The sequence below is a fragment of the Panthera tigris genome, chromosome B4 (assembly GCF_018350195.1).
Source record: "Panthera tigris isolate Pti1 chromosome B4, P.tigris_Pti1_mat1.1, whole genome shotgun sequence".
Taxonomy (NCBI): domain Eukaryota; kingdom Metazoa; phylum Chordata; class Mammalia; order Carnivora; family Felidae; genus Panthera; species Panthera tigris.
The window spans coordinates 42,476,161-42,487,897 of record NC_056666.1 but is presented as its reverse complement, the minus strand read 5'-3'; the positions used below and the strand labels follow the sequence as shown (position 1 = coordinate 42,487,897).

Genomic DNA, 11,737 nt, shown 5'->3' with positions numbered 1-11,737 from the left:
TTGAACTCAGGAGCCGTGAGATCATGACCTGAGCCGAAGTCAGACTCTCACCCTATTTAGCGACCCAAGGACCCCTTAATTATTTGTGATGCTCTTGTGAATGGGATTTACATTTTTTTCATTTTTAGATAATTTGTTGGTGGTGTATAGAAACACAAGCTGAAAATTTCTACATTCCAATGGCATTCTCTTTTTCGTGGGGCATCAGTGCCTGTTACTGAAACAGAGTATGCAGGAATCACTCTTTTTTTTTTTTTAATTTTTTAATTTTTGAGAGAGAGAGACAGACAGACAGAGCATGAGGCAGGGAGGGGCAGAGAGAGGGACACAGAATCGGAAGCAGGTACCAGGCTCTGAACTGTCAGCACAGAGCCCCGTGCGGGGCTTGAACTCATGGACTGTGAGATCATGACCTGAGCCAAAGTTGGACGCCCAATCAGCTGAACCACCCAGGCGCCCACAAGGAATCATTCCATTCATCTCCAAGTCACAGGAAGTTGTATCAATCCTGTAGCTAAAAGGATATGGGGGGGGATCATTTGGTAATGGCAATTTTGAAGAGTAAGTCTGAACAATGTAAGCTGATTCTGACATCTTCTTAAAATCTTTAAGCAGGGAGGGAGACTCTGGAAGGAAAAAAAAAGAATAATATTTTTCTTGATACTATTGTAACCACAAACATTTCAAAACATTAGTTGGAAGTTTATTGAGCAACTTTCAAGAGAATACAAATGGGACACCTACATTTCCTCAATAGGATGACACACATCAATATGGGAAAAGAGAATATCTGGAATTCTGTAGAGCCAGTAAGTGTTGTAATAATAATAATAATAATAATAATAATATCAAGTTAATGTGGAGTCCATGTATATCTTAAACCGGTTTATCTGTTCCCTTCTCTCATTTATTTCCTACAGAGATTGTCTTGTTCTTCTCGCATTTTCTTTTTTGTTTGTTTTAAGTTTACTTATTTATTTTGAGACAGAGAGAGAGAGAGAGAGAGCGGGGAAGGGGCAGAGAGAGAGGAAGAGAGAGAATCCCAAGAAGGCCACACGCTGTCAGCCCAGAGCCGGATGAGGGGCTCGGTCTCACCAACCGTGAGGTCATGACCTGAGCCAAAAGCCAAAATCAGGAGTCTGACGGAACCCCCCAGATGCCCCATTCTCACACTTTCTTAAGGTACATCAAGAAGTTAAATAACTAAATTTCAATACAAATGACAAAGAGACGGTGAAGAAAAGACATATCAACTTATCAGAAAAGAAGTTTGAAGAAGGATGTTTCTTTTGGCATCATAATCTTTGTCCCTTAATGTGACCGACTAGAGGGGCTCCTGAATGGCTCAGTTGGAGGATCATGCAAGTGTTGATCTCAGGGTCATAGGTTCGAGCCCTGCGTTGGGTGTAGAGATTACTTAAATAAACAAAACCTAATAAAATAAAATAAAATAAAATAAAATAAGATAAGATAAAATAAAATAAAATAACTTACTAGAATTATGCAGTGCAGTTCCAGTGCATACAGCTTCATCCATACAACAGGGTACCTGGGCCAGTGATCTTCTTCCCCAGGTGGGTAGTTGACAAAATTCCTCCAGCAGTGATCATACTCTAAGGAGACACAAATTTTGGTTCATTCAGCTAATAGAGCAGAAAGTTACTTTAAAGAGAGCCCAGCTTATAGATACACGTTATATAAAACCCGTCAGCCTATTTGCTGTTGGAGATGGACTAACCTCCCCCTGAATCCCTAAAAACAACAACATAGTTTATTCCAAGATGGCTGACGGGTCACCATGGCAGGTGCAGGCATGGAGAAGAGAGCCCTCTTTTTCATATTTTCCTTGCTGTGAATATCAGACCTGGTCCTTTCTCATGTTATTTTGGACTTTCGCTTCTTCTTCTTCTTTTTTTTTTTAAACATTTACTCATTTTTGAGAGATAGAAAGAGACAGAGCGGCAGTGGGGGAAGGGCAGAGATAAGAGAGAAACACAGAATCCAAGCTGTCAGGACAGAGTCTGATGCAGGGCTTGAACCCACGAACTGCCAGATCATGACCTGAGCCAAAGTTGGACACTTAACTGAGCTAGCCAGTTTATTTATTTATTTAGGAGAGAGACAGAGAGAGAGGGAGGGAGAGAGCACAGTGGGGGAGGGACAGAGAGAGAGAGAGAGAGAGAGAGACAGAGGATCTGAAGCAGGTTCTGTGCTGACAGCAGAGAGCCCGATGCCGGGCTCGAACTCACGAACTGCTAGATCCTGCCCTGAGCCCAAGTCAGACACTTAACTGACTGAGCCACCCAGGCGCCCCCGGACTTTCACTTCTGAGACTTCCGAAGTGGGATAGTCACTCTTCTGGCCTGGAAACATGCTACCAGCACAGTCTCGCATCAACACTTAAGGTCCTCTGTTTGTTGTTTTTACCTGGGACTCTCATAATCTGGACGGTCACACCACTGTTGATGAGGTCCCTGAGTCCTTGCCGGTTTTGTTGATCCAGGTGCCAGAAGAGCCGAGATACATAAATAACCAGAGTCACGCTAGGGTGTTGACTCAAAAATCCTCTGATAGCCTTGGAGCATTCCCAACAGGGACTCCAGGACAGGAACCAGGTGATGGAACAGCTGACGGAGGGGCAAAAATGTCTTTCTGAAGTAAATTTTTCTATAAAGTTGAGCTCGACGTGGTTGGCGGTATTTCTGCCCGAGTTTCGCCAGATCCTATGGCTTGTGCCCCACTTAATTTCATAGAGCAGACAGGCCTCTTTGCGGAGTTCTCTGGGGTCAAAGAAGACTTCAAACTCCCGGGGTTCAATTCTTCTCCTGAAACACAAAAAGCACCCCCATGCTTTCAGGCAATCTTTAGAGGGACCCGAGGAATGATTTCATGTTCCCCTCTCCTATCACACAGATCTCAAACATGACATCTCAGGACATTTTCTTTTCTAATCTGTCTCCCAAAGTTATCTAGGTGGGCCTGTCTGAATCATCAGAGTTTCTCTCACAAGCATAGTGAAGAGAGTTTTCCCACCTCACGTCATGGAGTTACCATTCTCTCTATACCGTTGCTTGGTAGTTTTGAATTCAGGCATAAATATGTAGAGACGCCATGCTCCAATCCCTACACCTCAACGTTCCTCAGTGGACTCTAACTAAATTTTAGGTAGGAGCCTCAAACTGCCAACAAGATTCTATTGCCAAGTTTGAAGAGAGAAGAAGCCTCGGGATTCTTCGGCATGAAATTCTGCATACTAATTCCTCATAAGAAAAAAATTCAAGTTGCTCCCAGTGGCATCTTTATTTATTTATTTTTTAAAGATTTTTGTCAAAAAAAAAAAAAAAGATTTTTGTCTTTAACAGTCTCTACACCCACTGTGGGGCTCAGACTTACCACACCAAGACCAAGAGTCACATGCTCCACTGACTGAGCCAGCCAGGTGCCCCTCCCAATGACATCTGTAGACTTAATCCTTTCCATGTCTCAAAGCTGTAACTCAGGGGAAACTCAAGATCGTGATGAGTACTCTTCTTTGCCATATGGTTGAGTCATCAGCTTATTACATCCCAATATTTCCACTCATCCCTCAAGTATTACATTTATTGACCACATAGATCAGTCCTCCCACCCATCGTGAGATAATTTATTCCCTGACAAAAGTCCCCCTGTTATAATGCTACGTCTGAAAAATGGGAATATGGTATAAAATAAAAAGATGAACTCAAAGTGACAAATGAGTTCTCTGGACCTTTCGCTAATGGCTATCAAGTCATGTGATTTAAACAGAGAAGTATGAAGATAAAACAGTAACAGAACAAAGCTGGAAGGTAATTTATTTAAACACAAACCAAAAGACATACAAACAAAGATATAGGAAGCAATAATCATAGGGCGCCTGGGTGGCTCAGTCAGCTGAGCATCCAACTCTTGGGCCCACAGCAGGCTCCATGCGGAGCCTGCTTGGGATTCTCTCTGTCTGCCCCCAGCCCCTAGCTCGTGTGTGTGCTCTCTCTCTCTCTCAAAATAAAAAAATAAACTTTTAAAAAAGCAATAGTTATAGAGAATGAAGTTAGAAAAGGCAAAAGGTGGGGCACCTGGGTGGTTCAGTCGGTTGAGCGTCCGACTTCGGCTCAGGTCATGATCTCATGGTTTGTGGGTTCGAGCCCCGCATCGGGCTCTGTGCTGACAGTTCAGAGCCTGGAGCCTGCTTCGGATTCTGTGTCTCCCTCTCTCTCTCTGCCCCTCCCCCGCTTGTGCTCTGTCTCTTTCTCTGTCTCTCTCTCTCTCTCAAAAATAAATAAATAAATGTAAAAAATAAAATTAAAAAAAAAGAAAGAAAAGGCAAAAGGAAAGAGTGGGAACACGATACAACAAGAAAGGAAAAATATGGAAAGCTATAGTCCTACAGCTCTTAAATCCACCTTTTCTTGCTGAATTAAATGCTCACTATGGTAGTATTCTTTTTTTTTTTTTTTAATGTTTATTTATTTTGGAGAGAGGCAGAGAGAGAGCAGAGGAAAGGCAGAGAGAGGAGACACAGAATCCAAAGCAGGCTCCAGGCTCTGAGCTGTCAGCCCAAAGCCTGATGCGGGGCTTGAACTCACCAACTGTGAGATCGTTACCTGAACTGCACTCGGATGCTTAACCAACTGAGCCACCCAGCTGCTCCTATGATAATATCAGTCTTACCTCAAGGTGGCATCTCCAGCGGAAGGCCCTGTTGACCAAGAGACGATTATGTCAAATAACACCCACACACATATATTTAGCTAAGAAAAATACTCGGTTTTTCTAAACCTGCAAACCATATCAGAAAATGGGGTTAAAAGAGTCTCTCCTATATTCATTGGATTGGACCCTCAAGAAAAGCCAAATTTGTAAGGGCTCTGCCAAAAATCTATTTGCCCAATCCCAAACCAGAAAATCCTCCTTAAGGCTCCAGCAAGAATGATCAAATGCAATGAGACAGTCATCCCCCAGAGGCTCCTATGTGTAATTTCTACCTGCTTCCATAGCACCCTGTACGTCCTTCATCACAGCAATTATCATGCTATACATTTATGTTTTTGTATGGAGCTATTGTTCTTATATTTTATTTATTTTTTAATTTACATCCAAGTTAGTTAACATAGAGTGCCACAATGAGTTCAGGAGTAGATTCCAGTAATTCATCCCCTAGCTATGACACCCAGTTACACCTAGGTATCACTAGGTATAAGGTAGGTATAAGTTATATCTAGGTATAAGCACCCAGTGCTTATCCCAAGTGACTTCCTTAATACCCCTTACCCATTTAGCCCATCCCCCTCCCACAACCCCTCTAGCAACCCTCAGTTTGTTCTCTATATTTAAGAGTCTCTTATGTTTTGTCCCCCTCCCTGTTTTTCTATTATTTTTGCTTCCCTTCCCTTATGTTCATCTGGTGTGTCTCTTAAAGTCCTCATATGAGTGAAGGCATATGATTTTTGTCTTTCTCTGACTGACTAATGTCACTTAGCGTAATACCCTCCAGTTCCATCTACGTAGTTGCGAATGGCAAGATTTCATTCTTTTTGATTGCCAGGTAATACTCCATTGTATATATATACCACACCTTCTTTATCCATTCATCCATCGATGGACATTTGGGCTCGTTCCATACTTTGGCTATTGTTGATCGTGCTGCTATAAACATGGGGGTGCATGTGCCCCTTCGAAACAGCACCCCTGTATCCCTTGGATAAATCCCTAGTAGTGCAGTTGCTGGGTCGTAGGGTAGTTCTATTTTGAATGTTTTGAGGAACCTCCATACTGTTTTCCAGAGTGGCTGCACCAGTTTGCATTCCCATATCATGCTATATCTTGATTGGTATTTACACGACCATAATAACAATGAATTATAAATTATGTGAGATACGGATTATGAATATCTTGTTCTAAATTTTTTTTTTTTTTTTTTTTTTTTTTAGCGTTTATTTATTTTTGAGACAGAGACAAAGCATGAACGGGGGAGGGTCAGAGAGAGGGAGACACAGAATCTGAAACAGGGTCCAGGCTCTGAGCTGCCAGCACAGAGCCCAACGCGGGGCTCAAACTCACAGACCGCGAGATCATGACCTGGGCCGAAGTCAGCCGCTTAACTGAGCCACCCAGGCGCCCCTTTTTTTTTAAATTTTTTTTTTTTTTTTTTTTTTAGCGTTTATTTATTTTTGAGACAGAGACAAAGCATGAACGGGGGAGGGTCAGAGAGAGGGAGACACAGAATCTGAAACAGGGTCCAGGCTCTGAGCTGCCAGCACAGAGCCCAACGCGGGGCTCAAACTCACAGACCGCGAGATCATGTGAATATCTTGTTCTAGACTCTATCATCACACTGCCTGAAACACGTTGGCAGTAGATACTTATTGAACAAATGACTGAACGAGACTCACTACTATCAATTATGGGATACCTAAATATATACACAGAGGAACGAAGAGACAGAGAGAGAACAATATTATGCGGAGAGAGTGGCTCTCTCATACATTGTTAGTGGGAACGTAAACTGGTACAGCCACTCCAGGAAACAGGCAGTTTCTTAATCGTTATTATTATTTTATTTTTATTTTTAAAGCTTACTTATTTATTTTGAGAGACGACAGGGGCAGAGAGAGATCCCAAGCAGGGTCCGTGCTCAGTGAGGAGCCTAATGCAGGGCTCGACCTCACAAATGAGAGATCATGACCTGTGCTGAAATCAAGAGTTGGTTGCTCAACTGACACCCAGGTGTCCCAGAAGTTTCTTAATTGAAAACAACAACGGGGCGCCTGGGTGGCTCAGTCAGTTAAGCGGCCGACTTCGGCTCAGGTCACGATCTCGCGGTCCGTGAGTTCGAGCCCCGCATTGGGCTCTGGGCTGACCGCTCAGAGCCTGGAGCCTGTTTCAGATTCTGTGTCTCCCTCTCTCTGACCCTCCCCTGTTCATGCTCTGTCTCTCTCTGTCTCAAAAATAAATAAACGTTAAAAAAAAAATTAAAAAAAATAAAATAAAATAAAGATTAATTAAAAATTAAAAAAAAATAAAAGCAACAACAATAATTGAAAATGCAACTGCCATATAACCCAGCAACTGCACCCTGGGCATTTATCTCAGAGACACGAAAATGTAGGCTCCCACGAAGGCTGTATGCAAATGTTTCTATCGCTTTGGTTTGTAATATCTAAAAACTGGCATCAACCTAGATGTCCAGATGTTAAACAATCCGTGGTAAATGGAATGGAATTTAGCAATAAAAAGGAACAAACTATTGATACATGTAATAGCTTGGATGAATCTCCAAGGAATTATGCTGGGGGAGGGGGGAGCAATCTCAAAAAGTTGCATTCTGCATGATTCCATTTGTCTAACATTTTGAGTGGCAAAATTTTAGAAGTGAGGACAGATCAGTGGTTCTCAAGAATTAAGAACAGGGGTGGGGCAGGAAGAAGGAGGGTTTGGTTATAAAAGGGCAATAAAATATCTCTGTACTGTTGGAATGATCATGGTGGTGAAAACACAGACCTCTGCAGGTGACAAAATTGCCTACAACTAAATACACACAGAGGCACCTGGGTGGCTCAGTCGGTTAAGCGGCCGACTTGATTGCAGCTCAGGTCATGATCTCACGGTTTGTGAGTTCGAGCCCCACGTCAGGCTTTGTGCGAACAGCTCAGAGTCTGGAACCTGCTTTGGATTCTGTGTCTCCCTCTCTCTGCGCAACCCCCTCCCCCCAACTCCTGCTCATGCTCTGTCTCTGTCTCTCTGTCTCTCTCTCTAAAATAAATAAACATTTTTTAAAAATTCAAAACAAATAAATAAACATTAAAAAAAGAAAGAAAAAACTAAATACACACACATAAACGACTACAAGTGCAACTGGAGAAATCTGAATAAAATAGGTGGATTGTGTCAATGTTAGTATTCTGGTTGTGATATTATTCTACACTTGATCTTAGCCACAGGCTGAGAAGCCATAGGTTGTGAGATTATTCTATAGTTTTGCAAAACGTAACCATTGGGGGGAACTGAGCAAAGTGTATAAGGAGCCTCTCTATTATTCTTAAAGCTGCACGTTTTTAAACTTTGATTATCTCAAAATAACTACTTAAGGAGTGTTTAGTAGTATGGAGAGAAGCCAGGGCACCACTGGCTTAATATACATGTACTTCTGGGGTGCCTGGCTGACTGAGTAGGTAAAGCATGCGCCTTTTTTTTTTTTTTAATTCTTGTTTATTTTTGAGAGAGAGAGAGAGAGAGACAGAGACAGAAACAGAGCAGGGGAGGGCAGAGAGAGAGGGAGACAAGAATCCAAAGCAGGCTCCAGGCTCTGAGCTGTCAGCACAGAGTCTGACACGGGGCCCGAACTCACAAACTGCAAGATCATGACCTGAGCCGAAGATGGAGGCTCAACCGACTGAGCCACCCAGGCGCCCCTATACGCACATGTACTTTTTAAACCACAAATCAAGAGGAACGAAGAAAGATCTGCATCAATGAGAGGAGTGAAAAAACATTTGCAAAATACATATGGAAAGATATTCCTTTTTTTTTTTTTTATGTTTATTCATTTAGTTTGACAGAGAGTGGGGAGAGGCAGAGAGAGAGGGAGAGAGAATCCCAAGCGGGTTCCATGCTGCCAGCGCTGAGCCTGATTCGGGGCTCAGACTCAAGTACTGTGAGATCATGACCTGAGCCGACACCAAGAGTGGGACGTTTCACCAGCTGAGGCACTCAGGTGCCGAGATATGAAAAGATCTTGTTGAACCAGCAGAGGAGAAGCTGACTTCACCTGGAGCCCAGTGGGTACTGAGGGCATTGACGGCAAAATGCTGCCGTACAAAGGATCTCAAAGGTGGCAAAAGTCTCCCTCTGAATCAAGTTAATGCGGAAGGAGGGAGAGACAGAATCAACAATCACTGCCTTTAGGAAAAGAAAAGAACAATAGAGGTAGCAGCAGAATTTGGAGCTCGGATGTAAACTGAGTCAACATGGGGCACGACTCAGTCATCTGAGTTCCCAATGTACAAAGTTTCAGGGAATGGAGATAATCCTTCAGTCAAAAGAAACAGCTAAGAGGGGCATCTGGGCGGCTCAGTCAGTTAAGCGTCCGACTTCGGCTCAGGTCCTGATCTCATGATTCGTGGGTTCGAGCCCCGCGAGGGGCTCTGTGCTGACAGCTCAGAGACTGGAGCCCACTTCGGCTTCTGTGTCTCCCTCTCTCTCTCTCTCTCTCTGCCCCACCCCCCTGCTCATGCTCTGTCTTTTTCTGTCTCAAAAATAAACATTAAAAAAAAAGACTTTCTTTTTTTTAACTTCATGTACTTATTTTTTAAATTAATTTTTGACAGAGAGAGAGAGAGAGAGAGAGAGAGAGAGAGAGAGAGAATGAATGGGGGAGGGGCGGAGAGAGAAGGAGAGAGAGAATCCTAAACAGGCTCCTTACTGTCAGTGCAGAGCCCCGACGTGGAGCTCAATCGCATGAACTGTGAAATCTGAACCTGAGCCCAAATCAAGAGTCAGACACCGACTAAGCCACCCGGGCGCCCCCCCGCTGCTATTTTTTAAACTGTTATTTAACAGTTGTATTTTTCACTGAACTTTTTGTTACGGTGAAACAAGCATCGATTTGGTGTCATTTGATCAAAATCATTTGTGGATGTGAATAGTTAGTAGTAAGAATAATAATAAATCCCGTTTAAGAGTCGTATGAATAATATATTAATACACGGGAAAGTTGAAAAACGCTCAAGGACACAAGCACAGGCAGGACACGCACACACATGCACACACACACACACACACACACACACACACAGAATATCTGCCCTTTTCATGAATATAGAGCTTGCCAGGCCCCCCGGTCCAGTTTACCTTTGTCAGAAGCCATGGTGCACTGTCACTGGACTTTTCCCCCCGGAACCGTATATTGTGCTGATCGCTCTTACCAACAACACGCCTGGACATCATAGGTGTGGCCGCTGATACCTGGCTGGGGCAGAGGATGACTCAGTCCTGAGTCTCAGGCAGTTGCCGGGTATCTCGACTGTACAAACAGTAAGCAGATTAAGAGGGAAGGAGGTGTGGGGAATTCACAACAATGTGTTGATAAGAAAGCTTAGGATTCTGTGGAGTAAATCACCGAGGATATCCGCATTTCCAAGTTCTTCCCCGGAAACCTCTGAATTTCGGAACGTTTCCCTCTTTTAAAAATGAAGGGTCAGGCAAGACTGATCAATCATTCTTCATTAGAGAGCGCGAAGGAAGAACAAAGGGAAGAGAGAACCGACGGGTTTGTAGAATCTGAAGGCTTTCAACGTTACCTGGTGCAGACACTGAGGATTATTTACTTATTTCTTTACTTGAGCGACCATTTGCTTATATCTTTAGCGATTATTTACTTATTTCTAACTTCCTCTTATTTTGTTCTTTGCCCCCAATCTTGTTGGAATGGGGAGGGGCACCGATAGATGCAAAATCAGGAGGACTTTGGCCTCTGAGTTGGGTAATTAGTGCATCTAATTACGTCTTTGGTGATCCCTCTTCCTTTTTGAAGCTAAGGTTAAGTGTATGGCCAGGTCCACTCCTGCTTTCTCATCCTTCTTGAGGAAGTGAATACTGTGCTCCAGACTGCCGTTGCCTCCTGTTGCCTGAACCCTGGCTCATGCATCTCTGAGGCTCAGCACACGCTCCCAGAATTGAGGGCATTTTCAAGACCCAAGGCTCCCTCCCTCTAGGGTCTCACAACTAGAGCTTCTGAACTCTGAATCTCAAGGACCATCCACCCCTATTATACCTAAGCCCCTACATATAAGATCTTCCTTAATTATGAAAGTCAAAGTAGAGCCTCCACAAGATAAAACAGTTGTTTGAGTGGCAGTTAAAGAGTTATGAAGAAGAGGGGCACCCGGGTTCAGTCGGTTGAGCGTCTGACTCCAGCTCAGGGCACGATCTTGTGGATTGTGAGTTCAAGCCCCCCTGTCAGGCTCTGTGCTGACAGCTCAGAGCCCAGAGCCTGCTTCGGATTCTGTGTCTCCTTTCCTCGGTCACATTCTCTCTCTCTCTCAAAATGAATAAACATTTTAAAAAATCAAAAGAAAAAGTTACGAAGAAAGGGCAGAAGTGCCACCTCAAAAATGAAGGTCCTTCAGAATCCAAGTGTTTCTTTTTTTTTTTTTTTTTTTGCTTTTAAGTTTTCTTTCTTGATTTTTTTTTTTTTTTTTTTTTTTTTTTTTTGAGAGAGAGAGAGACAGAGCATGAGCAGGGGCAGGGATAGAGAACGAGGGAGAGAGAGGGAGAATCCCAAGCAGACTCCGTGCTGTCAGTGAACAGCCCAATGCAGGGCTCAAACTCACGAACCATGAAATCGACCTGAGCTGAAATCAAGTGTCGGATTAACCAACTGAGCTGCCCAGGCGCCCCAGGAGCCAAGTGTTTAAAAGTTATGTGGGTGCTAAGTAGAATACCAACCCCTCCAGAGATGGCCACATCGTAACACCTGGAACCTTATAATATGGTACCTTACAATGGCATAAGGGACTTTGCAGGTGTGGTTAAGTTAAGGATCTTGAGGTAAAAAGATTATCCCATCCTGTGTGGTCTCAATCTAATCAAAAGTACCCTTATGAGAGTGATGCAAAAGAATCAGTCAGAGAAGGATGCCTGGTGGCTTAGTCAACTAAGCGTCTATCCAACTCTTGGTTTGGGCTCAGCTCATGATCTCATTGTTAGGGATGGAGCCCCA

At 43.4% G+C, this 11,737-nt stretch overlaps 1 protein-coding gene across 1 annotated transcript; it reads right to left on the bottom strand.

The window, feature by feature from the left end:
* Window positions 1-476: 476 nt before the first annotated feature.
* Window positions 477-9,883, bottom strand: APOBEC1 (apolipoprotein B mRNA editing enzyme catalytic subunit 1). Its single transcript, XM_007089679.2, has 5 exons — window positions 9,868-9,883; window positions 4,690-4,717; window positions 2,428-2,825; window positions 1,495-1,613; window positions 477-626 (listed from the first exon to the last, which is right to left on the bottom strand). The coding sequence occupies exons 1-5, from the start codon at window positions 9,881-9,883 to the stop codon at window positions 477-479; spliced, it is 711 nt and encodes a 236-aa protein (XP_007089741.2).
* Between the last annotated feature and the right edge of the window lie 1,854 nt (window positions 9,884-11,737).

What these genes read in the sequence shown, in the direction of transcription:
- APOBEC1 (XM_007089679.2), bottom strand. An exon ending in CCAGATTATGAGAGTCCCAG is followed by an intron (nt 1,614 to 2,427) that starts GTAAAAACAACA and finishes GTGTCTCCTTAG; the next exon opens with AGTATGATCACTGCTGGAGG. An exon ending in AACTGCACTGCATAATTCTA is followed by an intron (nt 627 to 1,494) that starts GTAAGTTATTTT and finishes TTTTCCTTCCAG; the next exon opens with AGTCTCCCTCCCTGCTTAAA.